The sequence below is a fragment of the Lepus europaeus genome, chromosome 3 (assembly GCF_033115175.1).
Source record: "Lepus europaeus isolate LE1 chromosome 3, mLepTim1.pri, whole genome shotgun sequence".
NCBI classification, from domain to species: Eukaryota; Metazoa; Chordata; class Mammalia; order Lagomorpha; family Leporidae; genus Lepus; species Lepus europaeus.
The window spans coordinates 66960496-66972509 of NC_084829.1; the positions used below are offsets into that span (position 1 = coordinate 66960496).

The window sequence follows — 12014 nt, forward strand, 5'->3', positions numbered from 1 at the left end:
TTGGAATGTCATCCCAGTTGGGACAGAATTCAAGAGTAATTTGGAGAGATTCAATAGCAACTTGATTTTTACAGTCTTGAAGGTATTTTGGACTTATTATGTTGATTTCGTGGTAAAGCAAGTTTGTGTATTTCCATGCTACAGATGAATTTCAATCCCAATGTAACAGTTTCAGCTGAGTTGGTTGTCAAGAAATGAGAAAGAATTGTATTAAAATATATGCTACACTAGATAAACTCAAAATTTGCCTTAATCTGTTGCTTGGCTCTTTTTCCTCTATTATACAAGCCTATGTGTCAATTAAAGTTTCTTCCACTTCTTAAAATCTGTTCTAAGGCAAAAAGTCTAAGGTATAAAAAAACGGAATTAAAAGGCTAAACAGATGACAGAAGGCCATATAAATCACAAGTTTCTTTTGTATGGTAAAGCCTCAGGTTAAGTAGTTAGATGAAGTTAAATACACATTTAGGTTCAAAAGTATTCAAAGAAACTCTCCTTAGTTTTCTCATAATTGCAAGGGAAAACTATTATGCTGAAATACAACTTGTTCTAGTTGGCAAACACCTCCTGTGTGTGTGTGTGTGTGTGTGTGTGAAGATTTATTTGTAAGAGTTACAAAGAGAGGGGGAGAGACAGCAAGTGAGAGCGAGCTTCCCACTCAATGGTTCACTCCCCAGATGGCTGCAATGGCCAGGACTGGCCCACCCCAGGAGCCAGGGATCTGGCTATTTGGATCTCCCACATGGGTGGCAGGGGCCCCAGTACATGGGCCGTCTTGCTCTGCTTTCCCTAGGCCATTATTGGGGAGCTGGATGGGAAGTGGAGTGGCCGGGACACAAACTGGCCCCCACACGTTATGCCAGCAACACAAGCAGCAGAGTAATCTCCTACACCACAACACTGGCTCCTAAACACCTCACTCTTAGTGTTGCCATATAGGTAATTTTATCTTTTTGAATAAAAAAAAATTACCATATTAAAAACCCTAGTGTTGACAAAAAAAAAATACTTAGTAACTCCTGTAATTTGAAAGTGGAGGAAAACCTCATAATGCTTATTTTGGTGGAATAGTTTTGTACTAGAGATGAGCAGTAAAGGTGCTATGACCTTTTGTGACCGCTCCATTAAGATAGCTGTGTTCCCATATTTTTTTTCCTTAAGACGTATTTTATTCATTTGAAAAGCAGAGTTGGAGAATTTTTCATCCCTGCATCCCTGTTTCACTCCCCAAATAGCCTCAAGCAGCTGGGGCTGGGCTAGGCTGAAGCCAGGAGCCTGGAGCTCCATCCAGGTCTCCCATGTGGGTGTCAGGGACCCAGGCATTGAGGCCTTCTTCACTGGCCTTCCCAAGTGCATTGGCAGGGAGCTGGATTGAAAGGGGAACAGCCAGGACTTGAAGCGTTACCCATATGGGATGCAAATGTTGCAGGTAAAGGCTTCACCCGCTGTGCTACAATGCCAGGGCCTCCCTGTCCCCCTCATTTGACTCTTGTTTAGTCATCATTCTGTATTGTCTCTGTTATATTCTGGTCTGGCACACTTTATCTATTTGTGTTAACCAATGTTATTCTCCCAAGCTTAGCTACTCAATATTCCTTTACCAGAGGAATTGGCAAAGTATGAAGTGTAGAGAGGTGGAGGGCAACTAGGATCAAGGAAATGAAGAGGCCTGCTTCCTCTCCATACTCTGAGAAGGTTGCTCTAGCCTTTTAAAAAATGCAAGACATCTGAAGGCTCTTGTTTTTGATCCCTTTACAAAGTGAAAGCAAACTAGTTCCATATCTGTGGTACATCTTTCCTCTTTGTCTTCCTCAGCTCTAGTCTTCGGGAAAGTGCTGCGTCACCAGTTCTGTATCTGTAGGTAAAGAAAACGCTCTTCTCTAATGCATGTTAGTGAGGGTTGGGAAATAGGACCTCTGTTTAACTGGGCAGGGTTGAACTGTGATTTTACAGGTTATAATAATCGTGTACTTATTATATGTACTCCTGAGGATAGGAAGAAATAGGAAAACCAAAAAAGAAAAAATGGACAAAAGGAATTTGCAGTTTCTCAGGGGATAGTCCCTGCCCCTTTTCTCTCCTTGCTTCACTCTCTATGTGATCACGTCTGTTCCTGTGGCTTTAAATGTGATTCATATAGCAATCACTCCCAAATTTCACACTCCAAACTTCTTTTGAGTTCCATATCTCTATTTCTAGCTGCCTATTTGACAACTTTACTGTTTGAACTTTTTAATGGCACCTCAAACTTAGCATTTCTAACACTTCTCTTCTACCACGGATTCATTTACACTGGCGAATCTCCATTTCTCTTGGGAGAGTCTTTTTCAGTAAACTAAATGTTCATCTAGCTAAGCAGTCCAACTCTTCCTCCTAACTGCAATCAAGTGTTTAATCATGTCCTGCTTATTCTTGTGTCTCAATTCTTTTTCCTTTCTTCCATCTTTATTGTCATCAGTCTGAACTCCCATCACAGCTGGCCCAATAGACTGAAGGCATGCAAGTGGGATTGCCAGACAAAATACAGGATGCCCAGTAAAATTTGAAGTTTAGATAAACAATGAGTAAATTTTTAGTATAAGCATGTGCCAAATATTACATGAGATATGGGTATGATAAAATGACATTTAAATTTAATGAGGAATGTTATATTGTTTTTTAAACTCAGCAATCTTAGAGGGGTCAGGAAGGCTGCTCTCATGTGGGAATGTTTAAGCAGAGACACAAAAGGTAGTGAAAGAGGGAGGCTTGCAAGCACCTGGAGAACAGTCAGCATCAAGGCCCTGAGGCAAGGGCATGTTAAACATATGGGAGGAATATTGAGAAAGGCCAGGAGACCAGTCAAGTGCATGAAGGGGAAGCAAGGGGAATTTGCTTCTGAGCAGTGTATCTGTGCTTTGTGTGTTGTCTGGGTCTGATTTCTAAACCTTCAAGGTCAAAGGCTAGACCTTGGACTATGGTTAATTCACCAAAAACAAACACTGCTCTATGAATCCTTTTTTTTGGGAAAGGGTCAACCCTTGCTCCGTGGAAGTATTTCTAGATATCATGTGAATAAGGCCGGTATCTGGAGCTGGTGTTGCAATGTGAGTGATGCCACCATTTGTGAAGCTGAGTGCTGGTTTGAGTCCTGGCTTCCTCTTCTGATCCAGTTTCCTGCTAATATGCCTAGAAGGCAGTAGAACATTGCCCAAGTGCTTGGGCCCCTGCCATCCATGTGGGAGACTCAGATGGAGTTTCTGGTTTCTGGATTTAGCTTGGCTCTATGTTGGCTGTTATGGCCACTTAGGGGAAGAGCTTTCTCTTTCCTTCTCTCTGTGTTGCTCTGCCTTTCAACTATATAGAATTAAAAAAAAAAAGTTTTTGAATTTTTATCTTCTAGCATATCTCAGCAGGATTTAATTCACAGTTAATTGAATATTGTAAGACAGTAGTGCCCCTTTATTCTTGGAAATGTGTTCCAAACCACCCAGTGGAAGTCCGAAACCACAGGCAGTACCAGACCCTAAATGTACTATGTTTTGCCTGTGATAAAGTTTAGCTTACCAATTAGGAACAGTAGAAGATTAGCAACAATAAATAAAACAGTTAAACTTTTGAGCTGTTCATTCCTTGTGTTTTTTAAATATTTTCAGACCATGAATGGCCTCAAGTAATAGGAACCATGGAAGGCAAAACGATAGATAAGGGGAGACTGTGATACTGTATCACTCACACACGCTGTTATTTAGGTACAAGTGAGTAGAAATATAAATTGTCTATTCACCAAATTCTATGCTTTCTTCCCTTCCAGTCAGAAAAAAATATATATAGTGCAACTGATCTATATATATGCTATAACTTAGTATGACACCAACTTAATATGGCTCAAAAAGTGCTAACACGTGTATCAGAACACATTCACATTTATTTTCCATGATACTTACAATTTTGCTTACCCCTTTTGTTTTTTTATTATGTACAAGGAATTGCCTCACCTCTTATTTTTCCTAAGGCTGGAGGCTTCTGTTCTGCTAGTCTATATTAAATATGAGCATCAACAACATACACTAACCTATTAAATATTACATCAGTTAAAAAGCAAAAAATTAAAAGAATAGGTTTGAATTAGTCTGGACTTCTTAGCTATTTGAGAGCAGAAAGGGAGAATTCAATGTGCTTTTGGTGATGAAGAAAAATGAAAAAGGGATTTTTGACATGTCTCCACTGAATACTATATTAAACCAAACGTTTACATATATATAAGTATAAATTATCAATTGTAGGAAAAATTTGTATCAAAAGTTATCTAATCTCAAGATTAGAATGCTCAGCAATATAATAGGAAGCCAAGCCAGCTGGTAAAAACACAGTACAAGGAATTAGAGTTTCAGGGAAACATGATTGTGTGTATGTGTGAGGGAGGGAATTTCCATTTTAAGCACATGTTTAGAACTAGGGATGAGAACAAAGTATGTTTCTACTAAAGAAGAGAGTTTATTAGGTATTATATTGTTTAAAATGTTTTTTCAGCAGCAACCTTCAATACAGAAGGCAAAAAAATCTGGCTTATAGAAACATGGGTTTTATTTCAACTCTGCCACTGAGGGTTTATGTGGTCTTAGTGTTTTTTGGATGACTTGTTCTTAGATGCTCAAAATTTTAATTTTTGGGGAAGAGATGAGTAAAAATTGAAAAAAAAATGTATTTTCTGTGTATGCAATCTAGGTAAAATCATAGTATAATCAAATATGGCCTAGCTGTCTTCATTTTTGTTTACTTTGGTTCCTTTTAATGCATAAAAATTGCTCTACTTTTCACAACAAACACATGATCTACAAATATAAAATGCATTTGATTCTCTTAAAGACATTTGATAGAGAAATACTTCCTTAAATATTGCAGGACATATTAAATTTCATTCATTTAAAAGTATCAGACATCACTTTGACATCATCATATATTCATTAAGTGCTCAGAAGAATTTAAATAAGATATATACTGTTTCCAACTTGGCAGTAGGCCAGCATACCTTCCCGTCATTACCAGAGTGTCATGGAGAAAAGTCCCTTTCTGGTGTGTTGATTTGTTTTGCTAGTCATTTCCTGGGAAATTCCCTATGTTGTGAATAAATCAATCTTATTTATTACAGTACCATTATTCATGTTTATTATAAAATTTGATCAGAATTTAGGTTTTTTAAAAAGTTTTGCAAGGATTTTTTATCTTAAAATATTTTCTCAATATAATTTTCCTCATGGGCATTGTCTACCTTAGAAAAACTACTACAGAACATGCCTGTGACTATAGACTTGTAGTTCAGGCCACCGAAGATTAGAGATGGGACACGGGCACTCCCTTGACTTGCATCCTCTGGTCTGCTTTAACACAAACCAGGAGGAAAAGAAAGCTAGGCATCAGAAGCAATGGGTGGCAGGCCTATTAATGGCTGATCTGTACAGTGATCTGCCCTCAAGGAGACCCAACAGGCCAGTCCAGTGCAGTGGCTTTCAATGTGGTAAGCCTGGGCTTCAGCAGAAGTCAGCTTGTGAAGAGCCCTGGCAGCTCTGCCAAGAGTTGGATCACTGGAAATGGACCTGCCCTGGAATCGAAGGATGCCCAGGTCAGAGCCACAGATCTTATTGGCTCCAAGCTGAAAAGCCCTTCACTCAGCCCAACTTCCAAAGTGACCACTGCAGTTGAGGGGACAGCCAAGTAGGGTCAGCAACATTGCAGGCAGAACTGTAAATTTCTTGTTAGAGATGCCCCCTGCCTTTACCTGGCCAGCTCTCCTCCCAGGCCAGCCAAGTAATGAAAGTCAACAGAGTGCCTTCCCCTAGGAGGTTCACACCTCCCTTAGGATATACCCCATGTGAAGAGATAGATAGGTCTGGGCCTCTTAACTTACAAGGCCTAAAGCCCACCAGATTATTATCAAGCCCCTTCTATCAGGTTCTATTTGCCTCTCAATCAGAAAAATTACTTGTAGCTTAGACAGCACCTTTCTTAGCTCCTCTAATAATGACTCTGTCCTTTGTTCTAGACCCTGTCTAGTGCACTTGGGCCTCATTCCTTTGTAATCATAACCTCTACTCTACCACCAATGGCTCTACTCCCAACCTGTGTGTACTGATGGTCCTCTTCCCCACTTAATGCTGTATAATTGTTCAGACCTGGTTAAGGCCACTCTTAGGATCATTGGTTACTATCCTCACCCTGTCTTTTATGACCTTGTCTAAATATGATCAGAGTCGGGGAACTTGGAAGGCTTCCATAGCCTTGGCAACTCATGACGACAGCCTAGGATGGTTACTGGCGCCATAAACTAGAGTGTCAATTTGTTGGGTCAACAACAGGAGCCACTGTGCGCTTGCTCCTGATGTGGGATCTCTGTCCTTAATGTACTGTACATTTTGATTTGATGCTATAACTAGTACTCAAACAGTATGTTTCACTTTGTGTTTCTATGTGGGTGCAAACTGTTGAAGTATTTATACTAAATTGATCTTCTGTATATAAATAGAATTGAAAATGAATCCTGATGTGAATGGAAAGGGAGAGGGGAGGGTTGCGGGTGGGAGGGAAATTATGGGAAGGGGAAGCCATTGTAATCCATAAGCTGTATACTGGAAATTTATATTCATTAAATAAAAGTTAAAAAAAAATAAAAAAAATATTTTCTCAGACACTCATTTCTCTTTTTACTCAGTTCAACAAATCTTAAGTGTACAATGCAATGATTTTACACTTTTTTTACCCATGTAAATACTGCTCTTATCAAAATATAAGACATTTCTAGCACCCCAGAAACTTCTCTGCATTCAGTTGACAACCAGCAAAGTAACTACTACTCTGATATTGGTTAGTCGTACAATCTCTTGAGCTTCATATAAATAGAATTATGTACTATTCTCTTGGGAATGACATTTTTCCATTTAATATTAAATCTCAGATTTACTCAGGTGTTACATATGAGTTCATTGTTTTTTTACAGCAATAGATTTCTAAAAGTTATTTTATAATTCATTTATTTAAAATGCAGAGAGAGGTCCCATTCATTGGTTCATTTCCAAACGCTTGCAATAGCTGAGGCTTGGCCAAGCAAAAACTAGGAGCTTAGAACTCAATCAAGGTCTTTCCCAAGGATGGCAGGAACCCAATTACTTGAGCCATCATCTGCCTTCCAGGATGTGTGTTAATAGGAAGCTAGAATTGGAAGAAGGGCCAGGATTCCAATCTAGGCACTCTGATAGGAGATACCGGCATCTCAACTAAGTTTCTTAACCACTAGGCCAAACTGCTGCCCCTGCAGTTTTCAATCTACCAGAATTTATTCATGTATTCTCATGTTGATAAACATTCATGTTATTTCCAGTTTTAGACTGCTATGAATGTCTTTATACTCTTTTTTTTTTTTTGCACTAGAGTCACTTAATTTATAAGTCCTAGAGGTCCTATGTATTTAGCTTTACTAAATAATGCCAATCAGTTTTTTAAAACAATGGTGCTAATTTCCACTTCCACAGCAATAAGGAGTTTTTTCTCTACAGCTTCATCAACATTTGGTGCTGTAATTTCTTTAATTTTCATTGTTTAGTAGCATCTTATTGTGTTTTTATTTTGCATTTTCCTGATTACTAATGAACATCTTTCCATATGTTGGTTAGCAATTTGTATTTGCATATTTTGCATATTTATTCATGATGTCTTTTTTGCATACTGTCAGATTAAGGCTTTTAAATTTATTGGTTTGTGAGAGCTCATTGTCTCTTCTGCAACACACGTGTATTAAAAATACTGTCTCCTAATCTGTGGTCTGCTTTTTTATTCCTTTAATATTGTCTTCTGATTAACAAAGTTTTTAATTTTATTGAAGTCCAACATGGCAATCTTTTCCTTTGTGATTATTGATTTCAGAGGTTTTTCAAGAAATCTTACTACCCAGTTTCTGAAAATTTGTTTTGTGGAAGGTTTATTTTATTTTCATATTTAGGTCTGTGATCATTTAAAATTTCTGTGCATGTGAAGTAGGGGCCAAAGTTCAGTGATTTTTTTTTTTTTATGTTGCTATCTAGTTAATTCAGCATTACTTATTGAAAAGACCATCATTTTTTTCACTGAATTGCAGTGGGTCTTAGTGTAAATAAGATCATAAAATACTCTGTTCCATTGATTTGTTTATCTATATGTGCACCAACACTGTTATAAAAGTTCCTGATATCTTTTAGTTTATCTTGTTTTTATTTAATTCTACTTTTAGCTATTTTAGTTTTTTTGTTATAGTTCTGTAAAACTTTGAGAATCAATTTGTTTTCATATACACATACACATTGCACCTAATCTTGAGATAAAATTGAGACTTGATATTTTTACCATATTGAGTCTTGCAATAAAAGTAATTGGTTTATGTTATTTAGGTCTTCAATTTTTCTCAGCAATAGTCTCTAGTTTTTAGTGCAGAAGTCTTAGATGAGATACTTGGTGTTTGTGAAATTGGCTATGAATTAAGATTAATACTTGGCATTGCTTACAAAATATCCAGTAATTTTGCTGTTATTTGGGACCTGCAATCCTGCCTCTGAGATAAGAATTTCCAGAGTAGCTCAGGAACTGCCAACATTATTCAATGTAGTAATTTGACTTACTAAATGATTGTGTTGCAGTATTGAACATGTAAACTCACTGTAAATCAGGACTGACTGTATCTTTTATTTCTTCATCATTAAAGATTTTAAATCATAATTAGTACTTTCTCAGTTGTTTTATCTCTTTTCATTATAAGCCACTTTTTATGACAAAGTTCTTTTGCTTTTTTTTTTAGTCACTTTGATCTGTTTTAAATGTAGAGTATCACCTGAAAACAAAACCTGAGTCAAAGCTGTATTAAAGTATAGTAGTAACTCACGTGTTATCTATTAGATTATACTTTATATATGGAAGTTTAATGATGATGTTAAATAATAATTATAATATCTAACACAAATTACTCACTCGGCAACGTTCTAAGCACCTTACATAAATAACCCCATGTATTCCTCACCAGGACGTCTATGATATTGTCATCTCCATTTCATAGAAACTCGATAAAATGACTTAATTTATTTTTATTTTAACTTTCTGACAGTACTGCATGATTCAAATTTGATAGAAAATGTATTTAATATCATCTATCCTTTTTCTTTTTCATAGAAAAATCATGTCCTATATTAAGAACAGAGGGACATCAGTTTATGCAAGACAACAGGAATAAACTTGAAGCCTCAGGTAATCATTATAGTTTTTGAAAAATAGAATTTTACGTAAAATTATCCAAAGACATATAATGTAGCTGATTCTTGGTTATTACAATTTAATATCGTAGCATCAACATAAAAATTGAAAGTAGATGATGTAGACAAAATGCTGAGAGCAGAGTTCAGTATTGCTTAATCAACAACACCTAACTTATTGTTACAAAAATTTGTTTAAAATTTTAAAAGCTATTTCCATAGTAGACACCTTGAAAAAAGAAAATTATAAGATCTCACCAGCCAGGTAGTCATGATTATTATTTTCGTGTAACATTCCTATTCCTTCTCATTTATCCCTCACTGCCCTTCCTGCCCCTCCTCCTCTCCATTCTCTTTCCCTCTCTTGTCCCTCTCACTCCCTCCTCCTCCTTCCTGTTCCCCCCCATCTTCTCCCCTTCTCCCTTCTCTTTCTCTCACACATAATTGTTAAGACTTACAGTGCATTTAAAATCCAAGCCCCAGCCTTAGCTGCTGCAGGCATCTGGGGAGTGAACTAGTAGGTAAAAGATAGCTCTCTCAGGGCTGGCATTGGGACACAACAGGTCAAGCCAACACCTGCAACCTTAGCATCATGTATGAGCACTGTTTAGAGTTCTGGCTGCTTCACTTCCAATCCAGTTCACTGCTATTGTGCCTGGTAAAGCAGCAGAAGATGGCTCAAGTGCTTGGGTCCCTGCACCCATATAGGAGACTCAGATGGAGCTCCAGACTCCTGCCTGCAGCCTGGTCCAGCCACAGCAGTTGTGACCATTTGGGGAATGAGCCAATGTGTAGAAGAACTCTTTTTTTCTGTCATCTACTTTTCAGTTAAACTCTGTGTAAGTCTGTAAATACATCCAAGCATGTTCCTATATCAATGTAGATTTTCCTAAAGCATGATTTTTTTTTTAAGAAAAAAGCTACTTAGATTTCAACTGAATGACTATTCTTTTTAAATCTAATTTCTATCTTCAGACTTTGGAATTATTACAGTAGGCTATACTAATTATTTAAGATAATTCATAAGGCAAAGGAAATTAATGTGTGAATATTTTGAAATATATTTTTCATGTTTTCTCCAGAAATATGGCTACACATTTTACCTTCAGTGTGAACCTCTTCTTCCTGTATCTTTAAAGGAGCAAAATGAAATCCAGAAGTTCTACTTATCCCAAACAATATGATTTTGTTAAATATATCAGTCTCCAATTTAACACAAAGTTTTTTTTTTCATTTTCAATTATCATTATATACAGAAGATCGATTCAGTATATACTAAGTAAAGATTTCATCCGTTTGCACCCACACAGAAACACAAAGTGTAAAAATACTGTTTCAGTACTAGTTTTAGCATTACTTCACATTGGACAACACATTAAGGACAGATCCCACATGAGACGAAAGTACACAGTGACTCCTGTTGTTGATTTAACAATTTGACACTCTTGATTATGGCATCAGTAATTTCCCTAGGTTCTAGTCATGAGTTGCCAAGGCTATGGAAACCTTTAGGGTTCACCGACTTTGATCTTATTCTGATAGGGTTATAGTCAAAGTGGAAGTTCTCTCCTCCCTTCAGAGAAAGGTACCTCCTTCTTTGATGGCCCCATTCTTTCCACTGGGATCTCACTCACTCTCAGAGATCTTTCATTTATGTTTTTTTTTTTTTCTCTCCAGAATGTCTTGATTTTCTATGCCTACAATACTCTCATGGGCTCTTCAGCCAGATCTGAATGCCTTAAGGGCTGATTCTGAGGCCAGAGTGCTACTTAGGACATCTGCTATTCTATGAGTCTGCTGTGTATCCCGCTTCCCATGTTGGATCGTTCTCTCCCTTTTTGGTTCTATCAGTTATTATTAGCAGACACTAGTCTTGTTTATGTGATCCCTTTGACTCTTAGACCTATCAGTGTGATCGATTGTGAACTGAAATTGATCACTTGGACTAGTGAGATGGTATTGGTACATGCCACCTTGATGGGATTGTATTGGAAAACTTGGTGTTAAATTGGAAATTGCATAGAAAATCAATTTTTAAAAAAATATCATGTAGGATCCCTGTCCTTAATGTGCTGTACATTGTGATTTAATGCTATAACTAGTACTCCAACAGTATTTTTCACTTGGTGTTGCTATGTGGGGGCAAACTGTTGAAATCGTTACTTAATATATACTAAACTGATCTTCTGTATATAAAGAGAATTGAAAATGAATCTTATGTGAATGGAAGGGGAGAGGGAGCGGGAAAGGGGAGGGTTGTGGGTGGGAGGGAAGTTATGGGGCGGGGGGAGCCATTGTAATCCATAAGCTGCACTTTGGAAATTTATATTCATTAAATAAAAGTTTAAAAAAAGAAATATATCAGTCTCTAGTTAAGAACATCAAAAAGAACATTGTGTTAAGAACATTAAAAAATTTCCAAAAGTTTACTAAATTTATTAAAACTACTGGATTACATCATTTGTCCATTTTACAGGTTTTGATCTAGGAGAGAGGTTTTCTCTGAGACATGCATTTTGTGAAGGTGATAAAACCTGTTTCAAGTTGGGAAGTTCACTTCTTATTAGAGATACTACGTAAGTAAGATGATCTTTCTTTCATTTAATATTAATATGTAAACTGCTATGGAGAGTCCAAATAGCTTGCTTAGAATTAAAAAGATCATGATCATGTCATTCTCACCTGAATGCTAAGGTATTTCTGTATTTGTCACGTACAAATCTTTTGCAATCTGATCTTTGTTCTATAATGTCAATACTATTTACA

The 12014-nt window shown here is 37.0% G+C and overlaps 1 protein-coding gene across 1 annotated transcript in view; it reads left to right on the plus strand.

The window, feature by feature from the left end:
- COL19A1 (collagen type XIX alpha 1 chain) overlaps nt 1-12014 on the plus strand; it is a 415287-nt gene that overhangs the window by 3662 nt on the left and 399611 nt on the right. The window contains exons 2-3 of the mRNA XM_062187570.1: nt 9169-9243; nt 11725-11824. Coding sequence (XP_062043554.1) covers nt 9169-9243; nt 11725-11824 — 175 coding nt within the window. The remainder of the gene's footprint in view (nt 1-9168; nt 9244-11724; nt 11825-12014) is intronic.